The sequence below is a fragment of the Parasteatoda tepidariorum genome, chromosome 5, assembly GCF_043381705.1.
Source record: "Parasteatoda tepidariorum isolate YZ-2023 chromosome 5, CAS_Ptep_4.0, whole genome shotgun sequence".
Taxonomy (NCBI): Eukaryota; Metazoa; Arthropoda; class Arachnida; order Araneae; family Theridiidae; genus Parasteatoda; species Parasteatoda tepidariorum.
This window is the reverse complement of record NC_092208.1, coordinates 71,947,940-71,963,955: the sequence shown is the minus strand read 5'-3', so window position 1 is coordinate 71,963,955 and position 16,016 is coordinate 71,947,940. Positions and strand designations below refer to the sequence as shown.

The 16,016-nt window shown below is 29.6% G+C and overlaps 1 protein-coding gene across 10 annotated transcripts in view; it reads right to left on the bottom strand.

Annotated features, from left to right (window-relative positions):
* Window positions 1-16,016, bottom strand: part of LOC107443017 (choline-phosphate cytidylyltransferase B) — a 56,171-nt gene that overhangs the window by 29,237 nt on the left and 10,918 nt on the right. For 3 of the 10 annotated variants that reach the window (XM_043051572.2, XM_043051573.2, XM_043051577.2), the window contains exon 2: window positions 878-950. In XM_043051572.2, coding sequence (XP_042907506.1) covers window positions 878-950 — 73 coding nt within the window. Of the gene's footprint in view, window positions 1-877; window positions 951-4,033; window positions 4,175-4,344; window positions 4,686-8,353; window positions 8,478-16,016 lie in introns of those variants that run through there. The other 7 variants (XM_071180590.1, XM_043051575.2, XM_071180591.1 and 4 more) reach the window with 5 other exon arrangements.

Sequence of the window (16,016 nt, the reverse complement as noted above, 5' to 3'; positions counted from 1 at the left end):
TAATTTCTACAGCCATTTTACTTTTCCCCCCTTTTCCCTTCATTTGTTTTATGTTTTAGAACAGGAGTTTCCAACTTAAATGAGGCCGGGGGCCGTAATTAAAAACACCAGTCAAATGGCAAGTCGCAACTTTATCAACATTTTATACAGAACTCTTATGCTTGAAGGAACATTAAATATTACTTTCAGATTTTTATCAAGTTGTACAAAACGAAAGTATTGAATTTCAATTTAAAATAAGAAGTAGATTTTTACCTGAGAAATAAATTTTTTACATTGTTAGTATGTTAAATTTCACAGAAACGAAGAAATTAAGTTTTTTTTAACGCAGAAAAGTACTTTAAACCCCAATAGATTTTTTACAAAAATTGTCCGCAAAAAATGACAACTAATACATTTTAGTTCGCGGGCCACAAAAAAAGCTTGGCGGGTCGGATGTGGCCCATAGGCCGCCAGTTGGTAACCACTGTTTTAGAACATCAACAGTCAAATTTATGTTAATTTCATGTAAAACTTATATATTTTTAAAGATTTGGATTGTTTTGAGCATTATTTTCTTACAAGCTTCATTTTGTTCACCAGATATTCAGTTCATTTTTGATGGGATTATTGGGATTTGATGATCATTGGGATTTCAATCATCCAGATGATTGAAATCCCAAAATATTATTCATTTGAAATATATTGTGGAAAAATATTAAATATTCTTGCCTTGTAAAACTTATGATGCAACAAAGTGCAACTTTTAAATAAAAATATTTTACTACATGTTTGGCAGATAAAAAATATGGTGGTACTACAGATCATTACAAAGGTTTCTACAATTAGGATTACAAATTAATCATATTATCAATGAATGAAAGATGGTTTAACTTACATGTGTTGTGGTGGTTGCGATTCTGGAGCATTGCCTTCCATTGTTCCTTTATTTATTTGCCTCAGTAAAAAATCTGAAAGAAAGGTTTTTATTTATATATATATATATATATATAAAATTTTAATTACAAAGTGTCAACTTGAGTTAAGAGAATCTAGATCAAGTTCATTAAAAAAAATATCAGTTAACAGTGTTTTCACTACAGCGCGAGAATGAGAGAATCTCGCATATTTTTTTAGATTCTCGCACTAAAAAATTATTACCGCGAGAAATTCGCGCATTCTATAAACCAATTTCAAAATTCGCGAATTTCTCGCATTTTGAAAAAAATTTCTCATTTGCGCCATTTAGAATAAAATCCGTTTCNTTTCTTCAAAATTTTAAATTTATTTTTTCTAGAACATATTTAGAAACACTATCCTTTATAAAAAATATATAAATTTTATGTATTAATTAAATTTCACATATGAATATAGGTTTTTGACATTTTCGACATTTTTGACAGTGAGGTTTTTGACGTGACGGTTTAAACCATGGTTTAAACTGTCAAAAACTGTCACATGTCAAAAACCTGCCAACCCTGTCTACAGTACTTCCTTCACCAAATTTTACAACCTTGTTTTGACCACACTTGTATCGTTTTTTTTTTTTTTTCATTCATCATACAAAGGCTCCAAGTTATAGTTAATTAAATTGGTATTCTTTTTAGGTACAAGGAATAGCATTTTCACAAGCTTTTATCAATGAAAGGTCATATTTCAATAAATCATTTTCAATATTAAAAAAAATATTGTGCAATTTCCAACTTTGCCAACAATATTTTTTTCTTCTGATTTTTTTATGTTAGTTGGCAACCAAAACAAATAAACCAATAAAAAGGTATAACCCTATAACAAATTTGTTTGATACATTATTCTTTATGATTTGGTTACTATTATTTTCACCAAATGACAAACAGTAAGAAATCCAACACCATCTTTTGAAAAAGTATATGAAATAAGATATTTTGGGTAAAAGTACCCGTGCCTTAATTTAAAAAGAAAACAAGTACTGGTACTTTATGAACTAAAATAAATCAACACAGAAAGGGGTTAAAGGATATAATCTGTAAACACTTTTTAGCACACTACTATGCTTAACTTCTTATATTTATCTAATTTAAAAGTAAGATTTTGGCGATTGACAACTATAAACAGTAATTCTTTCTACATGTAACACTAAACAGTAACAAAATGCAAAAGCAATATCGCAATAAAAGTAACTGTGAAAGAGACGAAAATAAACATTCCTTCTTTTTAACATTGGCAATTACCTCAAAAGCAAATGCATTTTTTACTATTTTAAGTATTTCTTGAACTTCAAGAGTTAAAAAACGTACTAATATTGATTATTCTAATTAAATCGGCTACTTCAAATAAGTTTTAAAAATACATTTTTGCAATAATCACATTATATTTAAATAGAAAATAAATTTAAAAGCAAATCAAAATATCTTATACTTATTGCCGAAATAGGGACGTCTTCAAAAATGATTTTGCTATTTGAATAAGTTCTTTTACAGTTTTAAAATTATTAATTCACGGTAAGAGTATGACAAGAAACAATTTTATTGATAACCATACTATTGTGGTTATTTGCTGTAAAATTGAAAAGATATAGTATGGAAACAGGTGACTTATCATAAAATGTAAGGTATGCTGTGATAAGAAAATCAAGAGTAGATAAAACATATGGCTGTTTTACAATATTCAAGAGGCCATAGTGAATTTTTCTTATGATTTAAGGAATTATTTACATTTATTATCACTGATTTAAATGCTGCTGAAACATTAAGTAGATGAGCAAAGATTGATCTTCAATACTGAAATTGACTGTAGCTAATAAACAGATTTAAAAATCTGAATGCACATGCTATGTAACTCATTCTTCTACACTAAGCACTAAAAATGTATTATTTCTAAAATTCATCCCCATTTTAGATACAATTATAGATAACTAACTTGGTTATATGCAAGTTTGAAATAAATTAGATATATTTTTAAAACAAATAACAATTCATGAAATAGTGTTAGTATTATTAGATATGTATATTAATATGTTTAAAACTTTGATGATTGAACTTATACAAATAATTAATAAATTCATTTGTATTAATATTTAATAAAAGCATTTTATGGCAATATATAATGTTCTTCCATAAGCTCTTTCTAAAACAAACATTTTAAACATAATATTCCTAAATTCCAACTCTAGAAACTATTTCGTAATTTTGATTTGGCTAAATACAGTATTAAAACAATTAACAATTGAAATCACTCCTCTAATTAAAAAGTTCATTTATTAATTTTTAATAAAAAAAATTATTTTATGTCAAAATGTCACTTACATGTTTCTCTTTAACCTTTTTACCTAATAATAGAAACATAGTATTTCTAAAATACAGTATAACTCTAAAAACTATACATTTTAAAAAGATTTGTAAATTTAAGCTTTAACTGTATCATGAAATCTTCCATTTTTTAATTATTATTAGAAAATATCATTTAGCCATTTTTCCTGTTTTTTGCAAGAACATAAAAATTTGACAAAAAATAAGAAAGGCCTCCTATTGTAAACTTTCCCCCATACATGTTTGAAACAAATGACAATTGAAACAATACACCCAATTAAGAGATTCATTTTTTATGTTAATTTCCTAATGTATAGATAATTCCATACCTCGAATGTGGTTTCAAAATTCAAAATAACTACAATTTTATTAGATTAATATAACTGATTAATTTCATTTTTATAATAAAGGAGGGAATTTTTCGAAAATCGGCTTCATAATATAACATCTGCTAACTATTAGATTGCAATTACAAAATAAAAAGCTAGCATTTTTTCCATTAATATTGAACTTACGAACTTTAATATTATTCAAAAGTAACTGGAAACTTTAGATAAGATATTTTTACGCATGAATACTGCTGAACATTCATAACTAAAAATAAAACGTTTGACACTCAGCGTTCGTTTTTTTACTTCTTGCTAAAAACTCAAACGATATTCATATCACTAAATAGAAGCACACTTTTTTTATTACTGATTTTAGGTTTCAAGACAAGAAAAGAATAAAAAGTAAATAGTAAATTTGAAAAATTATTCAAGATGTACCTACTAGGCGATCAAGTTGAAAATCATTCAGAGTAAAAAGAGATAGAAAAATCTTAATCAAAAATCAAATCAATTACAAGCAAGTGGACATAGAGATCAAAGTCTTTCACGGTGCAAGGGTGAAAATATTTCTTTTTTTCTAGTCAATAGTATAACTTGAGGACATTCTATCTTCAGTTTTGTTGAAATAATTTCGAAAGAAAAAACTTAATTACGATGTACTACTGCAACCGTTGAAATTTAAAATGTAAGTAAATAAATTAATTAGTTTAATACATTGAAAATGTTATGAATATTCAATAACAGCTCACCTTTGAAATTTTTTTGCTCATTTTCAAAACATTTCTAACTTGATGTGGATGCGGAAGAAAAACATTTACGTCGCCAGGTAGTCACGTGGTGCTATAACAAAACAAAAAAGAAATATGGAATGGGTATCACGCGAATGCAGTTAACGTGGAGGACGGTGAAGCCTTGACGAAATATCAGGATTGTTGTCGTGACGTCATGAAGTCTGTTTATAGTAGATGGTGAAAACAGCAAGATCTTTGTTTTCGGGTACAACAAAATCATCAAATTTCAATCGTCATCAAAAATGGAAAAAAAAGTTCCAATCAAATTGGAATAATCTTACAAATACAGCAAGTTTTTTCCCAGCTGCAAAATCAGACTCATTATAAATAATTATGCAGAAAATTAAAATATAAATAATTTAATTATAGAAAGCAAAATTTTACAAAATTTTATTTTTAGGCTTAATAAATTTACTCAATCGACTTTATCACTGAATTATGCAAAAGTTTGGATACTTAAACATAAATAATAATTTATAATTTGTTTCACCATCAATTTTAATTACCTTTTAGAGACTTTTTTCCCTCGTTCATTTTACAATTCATTTACATTCTCTTGTTTAAATTACGTTTCATACCTTCTATAGCAAATATAGTCGGCAAAATCAAAGAATGAAAAATGAATAAAAAAAATTTTAAAAAAAACGAAAGAGAAAAAAAAATTGAAAAATAAATTAATTCAAAAAATTTAATTCTAACAAAACTAAAGCAGAACAGAATCTTAAACGTTTAAAGAGTCCGCTTAATTATTTAGATTTAAAACAAGATTCAGACACAAAAACATATAATACATTACAGCATATACAAGTTGTTTCCTTCTGTAGCAAATATAGGCGGTAAAATCAAGGAACGAAAAATGAATAAAAAAATTTTTTTAAAAAAAAAAGAGAAGAAAAAGAAAGAGAGAAAAATTAAAAAATAATTTAATTCAAAAAATTAAATTTCAGTAAAACTAAAGCACAACAGAATCTTAAACGTTTAATCTTAAACGTTAAGCATATACAAGTTGTTTCCTATAGGAAACAACTTGTATACTCTTTACATATGTTATTAGGTAGGTAATAAAAACTGAAGTCGAAAAAATAAGTATTCTCACTAGGGATCCCAAATTCATATTGAAACGAGGAGGATAAAATCGATTCTGAAATCTCTTGAATGACTAATTTATTTCATTTTATAACCGGCGGTGAAAGGCCAACTCATTTTTGGATTTACGACTATTAATGTTCAACTACGTAACTTTGAAATTTTGAACCCAAACCAGAAGACAAGTAAACTCCTGGATTAAGCATTGAGATACATTAGAATTCGTGGAAGACTTATTGATGCAACTAACTAACATTTGCATAATATAGAAAGGAAAACCCCAGAGAATTATCGCATTCGTTAGCCACCGCTAGGATTCAAATCTGGTTTGTCTCACAGAAAGACGAGCGCCCTGCCCCCAGAACCACCTCAGCTCGTCGAAGCACTATATTATTATATTTTTGGAACAGCGGACCCAACTTTGGGTTTACGACTGCCAATGTTCAACTCCGTAGCCTTGTAATTTTGTACCCAATCCAGAAGACAAGGGAACTCCAAGATCAAGTATTGGAAGAAATTTGCCTTCTTGGAGGACTTTTCGAGGGAACTAACCCCCATTCGCGGTACATGGAGAGGGAAACCACGGAAACTTCCAACGGTTAGCCTGACGGCAGTGGAACTCTAACCCATGATCCGTCTACCGCTGAGGATATTTTACGGGAGAATATTCCAGCCACCGCTGAGATTCGAACCCAGTTCACCTCGCTGTAAGGTGAGCACTCTATCCCCTGATCCACCAAGGTTTATCCGAAACACTATGCACAAAATTGAAACAGAAAACATCAAAACCTGTTTAATTATCGGGGGGAAGCAGAGAAGAGTTGAAAGATGATTATTAAAACGACGCTTGCATTTTAACAGGCAATTAACTGGTTTAAGCTTTCTTTTTTTCTTACCTTAATATTTTTTGCAACTGCTAATGTGTACACTTTTTTTTACTATAATTTTGACAAGGATTCTCAAAATGTACATGAAGGGCAGTGATTATGAAGTACCCTGTATAAACCGTCCTGACTTTAAAGTATTTTGACGGAATTCAGTATTTTAGCAAAGACAAATAAAATTGAGGGGGATAATTAGAAAATATAAAATGATCGTAAGAGCGTTATTATTCAAATTTATAATTGTTTGAAGATCAATAGTCAATATAAAAAAGACACTTGTATAATTAATTTAGGATTTAATATTCTATAATTTATTTATTTCAATATATATACAGTGGGTAAAAAAAGTCTCCGTAAGCAGATACGAGTGCAAATCAAAGTTTAATTTGTCACACAAAATTCATAATGATAAAAATGTGTTAAAACTAATATTATTTAATATTTATTCATAGTAAAAGGATGATAATACTGACAAAATTAAATAATAAATATTAAAAACTCAAAAAATGCCGTAAACATAGAACAAAAAAGTCTCCTTACGGTGCCCCAGCACACGAAAAAAGTTTACAAAAATGCAAAATACATTTACAAAAATGCATTTAATGATCAGTGGGCCCTCCTTTGGCCTTTATCACCTCTCTTAGACGTTTTGGCATTACCCCTACAAGTTTTTTTTGTTGTTTCTGGAGAAATATTACACCAAATGCTACTAACGGCACTTTTGAGTTCAACTTTGTTTTTTATGTCATATTTTTTAAGTTGTCGGCCAATTTCTTCCCACAAGTGTTCGATGGGATTTAAATCGGGTGACTGGGGAGGGCTATGAAGTTGTTGTTTAAGATGGTTAAGGCACCACTCCAGGCAGGTATGTTTAGGATCGTTGTCCTGCTGAAAAGTAAATCCAGTTCCAAGAGATAGTTTCTCTGCGCTGGATAACACATTTTGTTTAAGAATATCTAGATATCCAAATCGATCCATAGTTCCCTCGATGAATTGCAAATTTCCTACTCCAGCAGCACCCATACACCCCCACACCATAACACCGCCACCACCGTGCTTCACAGTTCCGCATAAATTCTTAGTTAGCATTTGTTTGTTTGGTTTTCTCCACACCATAACTCGGCCATCTGACCCATGAATGTTAAATTTTGATTCATCACTAAAAAGAATGGATTCCCAAAAAGATAATGGCTTGCTTACATGCTTCTTTGCAAACTCGAGGAGCTTTTTCCTATTGCACAAACTTATATAGGGTTTCTTCCGGGCAGCACACCCATGATAACCACTGTTTTTAATGACATTTCTCACGGTTTGAGTTGAGACTTTAATGTTGTAACTAACCATTAAATCAGCTGCCAACCGCGGTGCACTAATTCGTGGATTTTCTTGAACTTGGCGTATGATGTTTCTTTTATGCACGCGATTTAATTTGGACGGCCTCCCGGATCGATCTCTATCCTCAAGTGAATGAAGTTTACGATATCTTTCAATGATATATTGCACAGTAGACTTCGATTTTTTAGTCATTTCACTAATCCTTCTCATGGATAATCCATCTTTTCGCAATTTAATCACTAATTCCCGAATAGCTCTGGGAACTTCCAGTTTGAGACGATCAACTTTAACGATTAACTTTCTAACGTCAAAGATTTATTGCGGGCCTGTTTTAAACACGTCAGAAAGAATTTGCATAAAGCGTACGGAAACTTTTTTTGCATTGCAAATTTCAACTTACCTTAGATATTGCAAATAATATGCTTTTCTCGTTTTGTAAAAATGAAAATTTATAAAAATCTCTTTCTATAGACTTATACTAAACACATATAGACAGTATTTAAAGAAAAAATGCAATACTTCACAAATTATGCTCATTTACTCTTAAATTTAGTGACCGTACGGAAACTTTTTTTACCCACTGTATATAAATTTATAATGATTGTAGCAATAATAGTTATTTACACACAAATGTCTGAAAACCAAGTAAATAAACGACTTACCTTAATTTATAACGCAGGTATTTTAAGTGCTTTTTAACTTAACCCAACACTAAAATTACAGACATCAAATTTTGTTGCTGATTCATAGAACGAAAAGTCATTTTAGAATGTGGAATGACAGTAATTGACAACAAAAGACTTAAGTCACGTAAAAATGTGATAAAATTTGAAGCAATGACATCAGACGTCATTATTGCACTAATTCCATCCTGTCTTCAAATTAGATCAGCTGGTAGAATGAGTGCTATAAATTCAGGATATGCTTATAAATCTAAATTATAACACCTTGCTATAATACTTATATTTTTCTCAAAAAATCCTAATTCGCAAATTTTTGATCACTGCCAAGAAATGAAAAGTAATTTTTTTTATTTATTTATTAACTTATTACATTAAAAAATAATAATTTTACTTCATTCATCAAATTCTTGTTTATTTTAAATTTTAAAAAATGCTGCTTGGCTCAAACACGCTTTTCTCAAAAATTTTTAAAACATTTTCTTTTTTCAATGGTGTCTATAGTTTCTCGGCTGCGGCTATGCAGCGGAAGAAACCTTTTATGGCAAATTTACTTTCATTTACATAAGTAATTGAAAGTTTGAAGCATATAAATTGATAAAAATAACGTCATCAACAATGTCGATATTATTGAAAGATGCCAGTTTATATAGTTTTTTAAATTCTACTGATTCCTTCAAGAGGACGCTATACAGCAGAAGAAATCCCTTATGGCTTACTTACTTTCACCTGCGTAAGTAATTTAAAATTTGAAGCATATAAATTGATAAAAATAACGTGATTAACAATGTCTATATTAGTGAAAGATGCCGGTTTATACAGTTTTTCAAATTCTACTGATTCCTCAAGAGGACGCTATACAGCGGAAGAAACCTTTTATGGCAAATTCACTTTCACCCACACAAGTAATTTAAAATTTGAAGTGTAGAAAAGGGAATTCAGGTAAACATGGGGTTAACCATTAAATTTAAAATTCAAACAAATGTTGGCAGGATTACTGTGGCGTAACTACCACTACGAAAGTTTAACATCATTCACTAGTATATAAAGCATGCTAACTTGATTCTATCATGAGGTACCTTTTGATAGATGAAGGTTGGCGTGGTCGATAACTCTGCCCCCCACATTGGTGACCCGGACGTGATTTGAACACGCAAGTAACGCCCACTTCGCAAACTCTTAACGGTTACGCTTACTTCGATGGATAGTCCACATTGTACGGTTGACTTGTTATTTGAGAATGCATCATTCACCTCCTGCGCTGTTGCTTCTCAGTCTCGTCTCGNAAACCCCTTATGGCTTACTTACTTTCATCTGCATAAGTAATTTAAAATTTGAAGCATATAAATTGATAAAAATAGCGTTACCAACAATGTCTATATTCTTGAAAGATGCCTGTCTGAAGAAGTTCTACTGATTCCTCAAGACGAAGATATACAGCGGAAGAAACCTTTTATGGCAAATTTACTTTCACCCACACAAGTAATTTAAAATTTGAAGTGTAGAAAAGGGAATTCAGGTAAACATGGGGTTAACCATTAAATTTAAAATTCAAACAAATGTTGGCAGGATTACTTATAGGCCAACACTGAGCACCCCCAATGCGCATTTCTGCTGCGGAGAAAATATAGCAATAACTTGTCTTTATTTTGTTATTTTGAAAGTCAGCAGCTTTTTTCACCAATTAAAACTTCAATGTTTACTGAATTGGATGTCGTTGCTAAAAAAAATAACTTTCTAATTACACAAAAGCAAACAAATTGTTGCAGGATAACTTCCCCATTGCGTTATCCCAAATAATCCTGCCAACATTTGTTTGCATTTTGATTTCTTGCATTTTAAATTTAATTGTTTACTCTAGGTTAAGTTGAACTCGATGAGTTTTCTCATTAAAATTTCTAATATCAATAGAAGTGAAACAAAATTTATCGTGAAAAGTTTTTCCCGCGGCATGGCATCCCCTTATCAGGAACATACTTGCTAATGTTAGGATTAAGATTTAAACTATAATAAAGATTTTCCCCTGCGAAGAGGTAGAAGAAATGCATAATTCTATTTTATTTCTACCGAATAACAATAAAAAAATAGAATAGAACAAAACAGATAATTATATTTCGGTGCATAGCATTTCTGAAAATAAATTAAGAATTTTTTTTTTTTGTTGTGAACGGAAATAGATAAAAAACAAATGTCCTTCAACCAAATTTTGCTGTGCACATTATTTGCTATTGGCATTAAGTACACTAAATGCCAATCGCTTATGAAGTTTAGGGTCTTAAAAACTGCACTTTTTACTCCAAATGTGTCTGCAATTTGTTTTTTCAGGCTGTAAGGTTGTTTTAATTTAAGTAGAGTTTTCATTCCAAAGACGATGTTAATAAATATGCTTTCACATAGAGACAAATTACAAACTATTTTTTTTTAAATTTTTACAAAAAAAAAGTTTTCTTATACTCCTTGTAATTAAAATTAGCATCCACATTATTACAATATTATAATGACAATAACATATTTTATAACCGTCGTTGAACAGTCGACCCAATTTTTGAGTTTACGACGACTGCCAATATTTAAATCCGTAGCCTTGTAATTGTGAGCCCAATCCAGAAGACAAGAGAACTCCTGTGTCAAATATTGGGGAAAATTTGCCTTCGTAGAGGACTTTTTTAAGGAACTAATCCGCATTTGTTTTACATAGAAATATAAATCACGAAAACCTCCCACGGTTTGCTTGACGGTACGGGAACTCTAACCCATGATCCGTCTACCACTGAAGATGTTTTACGTCAGCTCGGTGGTCGGTGAGAGCTGGTTGTGGAATTTGTATCGTCCTGCCATCGCTGTGATTCGAACCCGAACCACCTCATTGGAAGGCGAGCCCTCTATCCCCTGGCTCTACCATGGCTCAATAATAACATATTGATGGTGTGGATAAAAAGAGAGATTCGTCGACATCATGGTAACGGAGAGGAAAAAAGTGGGGAAATCGAGAAACTTTGAAAGGCCTATTATTCATACAAAAACTATAATGCTTCCTTCTTATCCAGAAAAAAATGAAGAAAATTATACTTTCTTCGACAGACAATAACAAAAGCCTTTTTGCAATTTTTTTTCTTGTTTTATACCTGCATTAAACACAAATTTTGATTTTGAAATAATTGGATACCTGCAAGTGACGTCATCGTGGATAAATCATGGTATTTGTCAATTAAAAAGCCAATCAGATTCTACCCACAAGCGTTATATCGCTTTCAGGTGTCCACTTTAATCCTCTTTTCATTACATGATTAGACGTAATCACTTATTGCTCGGAAAATTTCCATTTCCAAAACGAAATACGTCTACTGTTCCGTTGGAAAGAATAATTTCTTTGCTTTAATCGAGCAAGGATTCCGATAGATATCCTATCAAAGGAGAAATCGAGAGAAGATACAAAGTGAAAAAATAATGAAATGAAATAAAATAAATAAATAGAGATAACATCACGAAATATTAAGAAAAAGAACAAATAGCAAACAAGTAGAAGAAGTAAACTATAGAGAGAATAATAAAATTGTCGGTTCACATAGTAGAGTTTACTTTTACAAGTTATATTCCTTTAACAGTTTCAACTCATACGATTTGTTATTTTCTTGTATAAATAAATATTTGATATTTCTTTAGACGAAATTATAGGCTGTAGCATTTCTTAATATATTTATTATTGCTTTATATATTTATTATTGCGTTGTATATTTATTATTGCTTTATATATTAATTATTGCTTTATACTATTATTATTGCCGTAGTTTTTAATAGCCCTTATAATTTCTGCTATTCAAATCTTCCTTATAAGAGGATCATATGACCCTCAAGTAACCAGGTTTGATCAAATTAGTACACATTGGAAATATAATAAATTAATAGATTAATTTTCAATTTTGATTTGTAGAGAAAAATCGTAAAGGCCGACACCAACGCTACTTTGGATGTTCAATTTAACATTACAATTTGTTTTGTTTCGCAAAAACTGTAAGACTTAGAAACTTGTTATGCATCATACGAAAACTATAATGGATTGCGGAAAAATGTACAGAGAGTAGAAGGAAATGTACAGGAGAGTACAAGGAAATAGAAGTAAAAATTCTATAATTAGTTCGAGAATATGTTAAAATTGGTGTTAAGAATACCATACAGTTTGCTCCCCAAGTCACAAGATGAAATTTGACATGATGAAGAGGCCAGTTTTGTTTATGGACCTAACACGAATATTTTATTTTAAAATTCAAATTTGTACGAAAGTTATTGCACTTTTCTCATTTCTTTTTTCTTCAAGTTGCATTTTGTCTTACTTCGCAAAAACTACATGGTTTAAAAATTTTAAATTACGATGGGCAGCAGAAAAATGTACAGGAAATGCGATGAAATAAAAATTAGTTCAAGAATAATTAATTCTTAAACTTCCAGGGGAAAATTACCGTGTTTGGTGGATCTGTAGCCCGGTGAAATGCAACTACAGAGTTTAAATTAGACGTGCAGCAAAAGCCAGTTTTATTTCTGAACTTAAAGTGAATTTAGTTGCGAAACTCTGGTTTGTTCGAAAGTTATTGCAAATTTAAATGCTTTTTTTTGTAATTTCATTAGTTTTTTTTTTTAATTTACCATTTATTATGTGCTGTAGAAAATTTATTTTTCCCACACGCGATCTTAATTTTTTTTATTTTATAAACTCGAGTCGATGTTTATCAAAAGTAGCAAAACAAGAGAGAGAAATTAAATGTCATCAGATCTAAATCTCAGCATTTATAATAAAATTTTTAAAAATAAAAGTAAAAACTTAATAAAGAACGATGAAGACCTCTTCTCATTTGAATTTTTAAAAGAATCGTTAATGAGTAGAATTACTTTACGTACTATTTATTACGTATTATTTTTAAGTACTATTTCTTCTTATTGAGTAACATAATCTGTATTCTTAAGGTAAAGTTTTTTTTTCTTCTTTTTTTTTAAATAATTCAAGTGATTATTTTTCAAATCCAATTGATTGTCCATTTCGTCACAATTAACATATTAATGAAATGTTAATACATAGAACTACAATAACCGTGTATTTTGAAAATAAAATGTTTTTGAGGAAAATATTAACGTTTAAGAAAAATAACAATTTCAGAAGATGGCAAACATTGTAAACTGCCAAATAAGGTCAATTTTTAAATACTATAATTTTTTTAAAAAATCACCAAAATATTTTTGTACAAAGCAAGTTAAACCACTCATATTTTTCTTATAATGTGCACATGTTCGCAGCACAGAAAGTACTAACTAGAACTTTATAGATAATGGCCATCACTGTTATTAGTTATAAATGCCAACTGTTCACCTTCACCCTTAGTAGTGCAAAAATATTATCAAAAAATATCATCGAATAGAGAAGATGAAATTTCCTTCAGGGGAAGAAAAAGAAGCCTTCATAGAGACATTTTTTTCCTCCGTTTATCTTTGACCGCATTTTTAGCATTATTGAGGGATCAAGAAACCGAAAGCTCTCGAAGTACATAAAATTTTATTATTTTGTTATTTTTATGTCACGGTCATTGCATTGAGTGATGCTATCTTATCAACAGAGCATTCGTACATTTAATTAAAATTGTTTTATTGTAATGAATATAAATTCAATCTTGAAACTGAAAACAAAAGACGACTAAATGTCTAAAAACATCCATTTCTTATCCAATTATAATATAAATATGAATTAATACTAATAATATAAGTTTTTTTTTTCATTTTTTTTTTCAATTTAATTCTTACTTTTATTCATTTATTTAATTACATATATTATTTTATTATGCTCCTAAAATTAATATTTACACAGCTATAAAAGCAGAGATAGTAGGAGGAATACTTATGCTTAGCATTGGGAAAGCTTTTATCGTAATTAGTTTGGAGTTCCAATCTTGACTCGATTAGTAGTACTACTAACTCGACCAAATCTTGACTCGAGTTTGTAGTACTACTAACGACGTACTAGCAAATTGTCAACAACGTGACTTTAAATGACACCCTGTTCGAATTTTCTTTTTAAAATTATGGCAAATTAACCGGCAGCCTTCTGTCCATCCAATTTATCTAAATTTCAAAAAAAAGGAATATCAAAATAATTTCTTTTTTTATGATTTTTACTAAAGCTATTCTGAAACCATGGACCCTAGGTTCAGATCTAATGGGTTTAGGCCATATTCAGGTCTTGGTTAAACATAAAAGAAATAAGAAAATTATGTTTTGTTTGTATCTAAATAACAGTAACACATGATGATATTTTCGTTTGCAGTTTTTTTTTATGCATTGCTTAAGTTATTATTACATGTTTCCATGAGCATGACTTTACACTTTTATATGCAGTCTCATGCTTTTCATAACATTTTTTTATGATTTTCCTCTATTTTTGTTAATTTTAGTGCATTGTTTTTAATTTCTTTGCATAAAGATAAAACTTTGAATGTGTGGATGATATTTGCAAAACGTTTTTAATCTAATGATTAGATTTTCAGGATCTTATATGTAAATTCAAAAAGCACATTCCAAATGTACTATACATCTAGCCCTGTATCTGTCCGAATAAAAATACTAAGTCAGGTAAATCAAAACATGTTTGTATTTAAATATATAGTATAAATATTTTTCGATGTAATATTAATTTTTGCTGCTCAAAATGGGGGATGGAGAAGAAATGGGGGCACGTAAACAACTTCTGCACTTAGAACTCGGTTACTAAGAAATTAATTTTAGTAATTATTTTGTTACTCAATTCAAAAAAATATTTCTTTGAACTATAAATTGTGCAAGCTTAGCATAATCTTTAACAACGTAATTTAGAATGAAGAAAAATGAAATTTTAAGAGAAATCACTGAAATAGTTGCTAAGAAATAAAATTTCTAATTTTGAAAATTTATTGATCAGAATAAATTTTATCTTTAGGAACTACTCACTCCATTTCATTCCAATTTTGACTACTGCACTGTTAGAAATTTCTCGGGAAAAATAGTTAAATAACAAATTATTTAATAGTTATTTTACCATATTGAAACAAAACAGTCAAATAACCAAAAATAAAATGGTATTCAAACTGTAAATGGAGAGAAAAACAGTTTATCATCTATTTTCTCCAAATACGGTTAAACAACCAGAATTTCCTTGCAGCAACTAAGCTAGCCTAATGAAGTCACTTACAAGGGAAACTAGGGAAGAGTGACTCGACAATTTTGAAATAAACTAGTGGGATGTATGCCTTATGAGGAACAATTTTAGGGGGCAACATTCGTTTCGGCCCATAGAAGGTCCTGTGAGAGATAAAAAATAATTCAATATATGGAAAAATCGGTATTTTATTGCTTCTATGCAGACTATTAGTTATTGTAATTGTCCCATAATCCAATTAATTTGTAATTAATTGGATAATTAATTATTTTTTAATTAATAAATTAATCAGAAATTATTAATTAATTAATTGATTTGCAATTACATACTCCAATTAATTTGGAAAGTTTTTTGAAAAAAAAATTTAAAAAATTTGATGTCAATTTTTTTTTTTAAAATTAACCTAACAGGTTTTTCTGAAAAACTGCAGATATATAAAATTTTCAAAATCAATTATGAGAATAAATATGC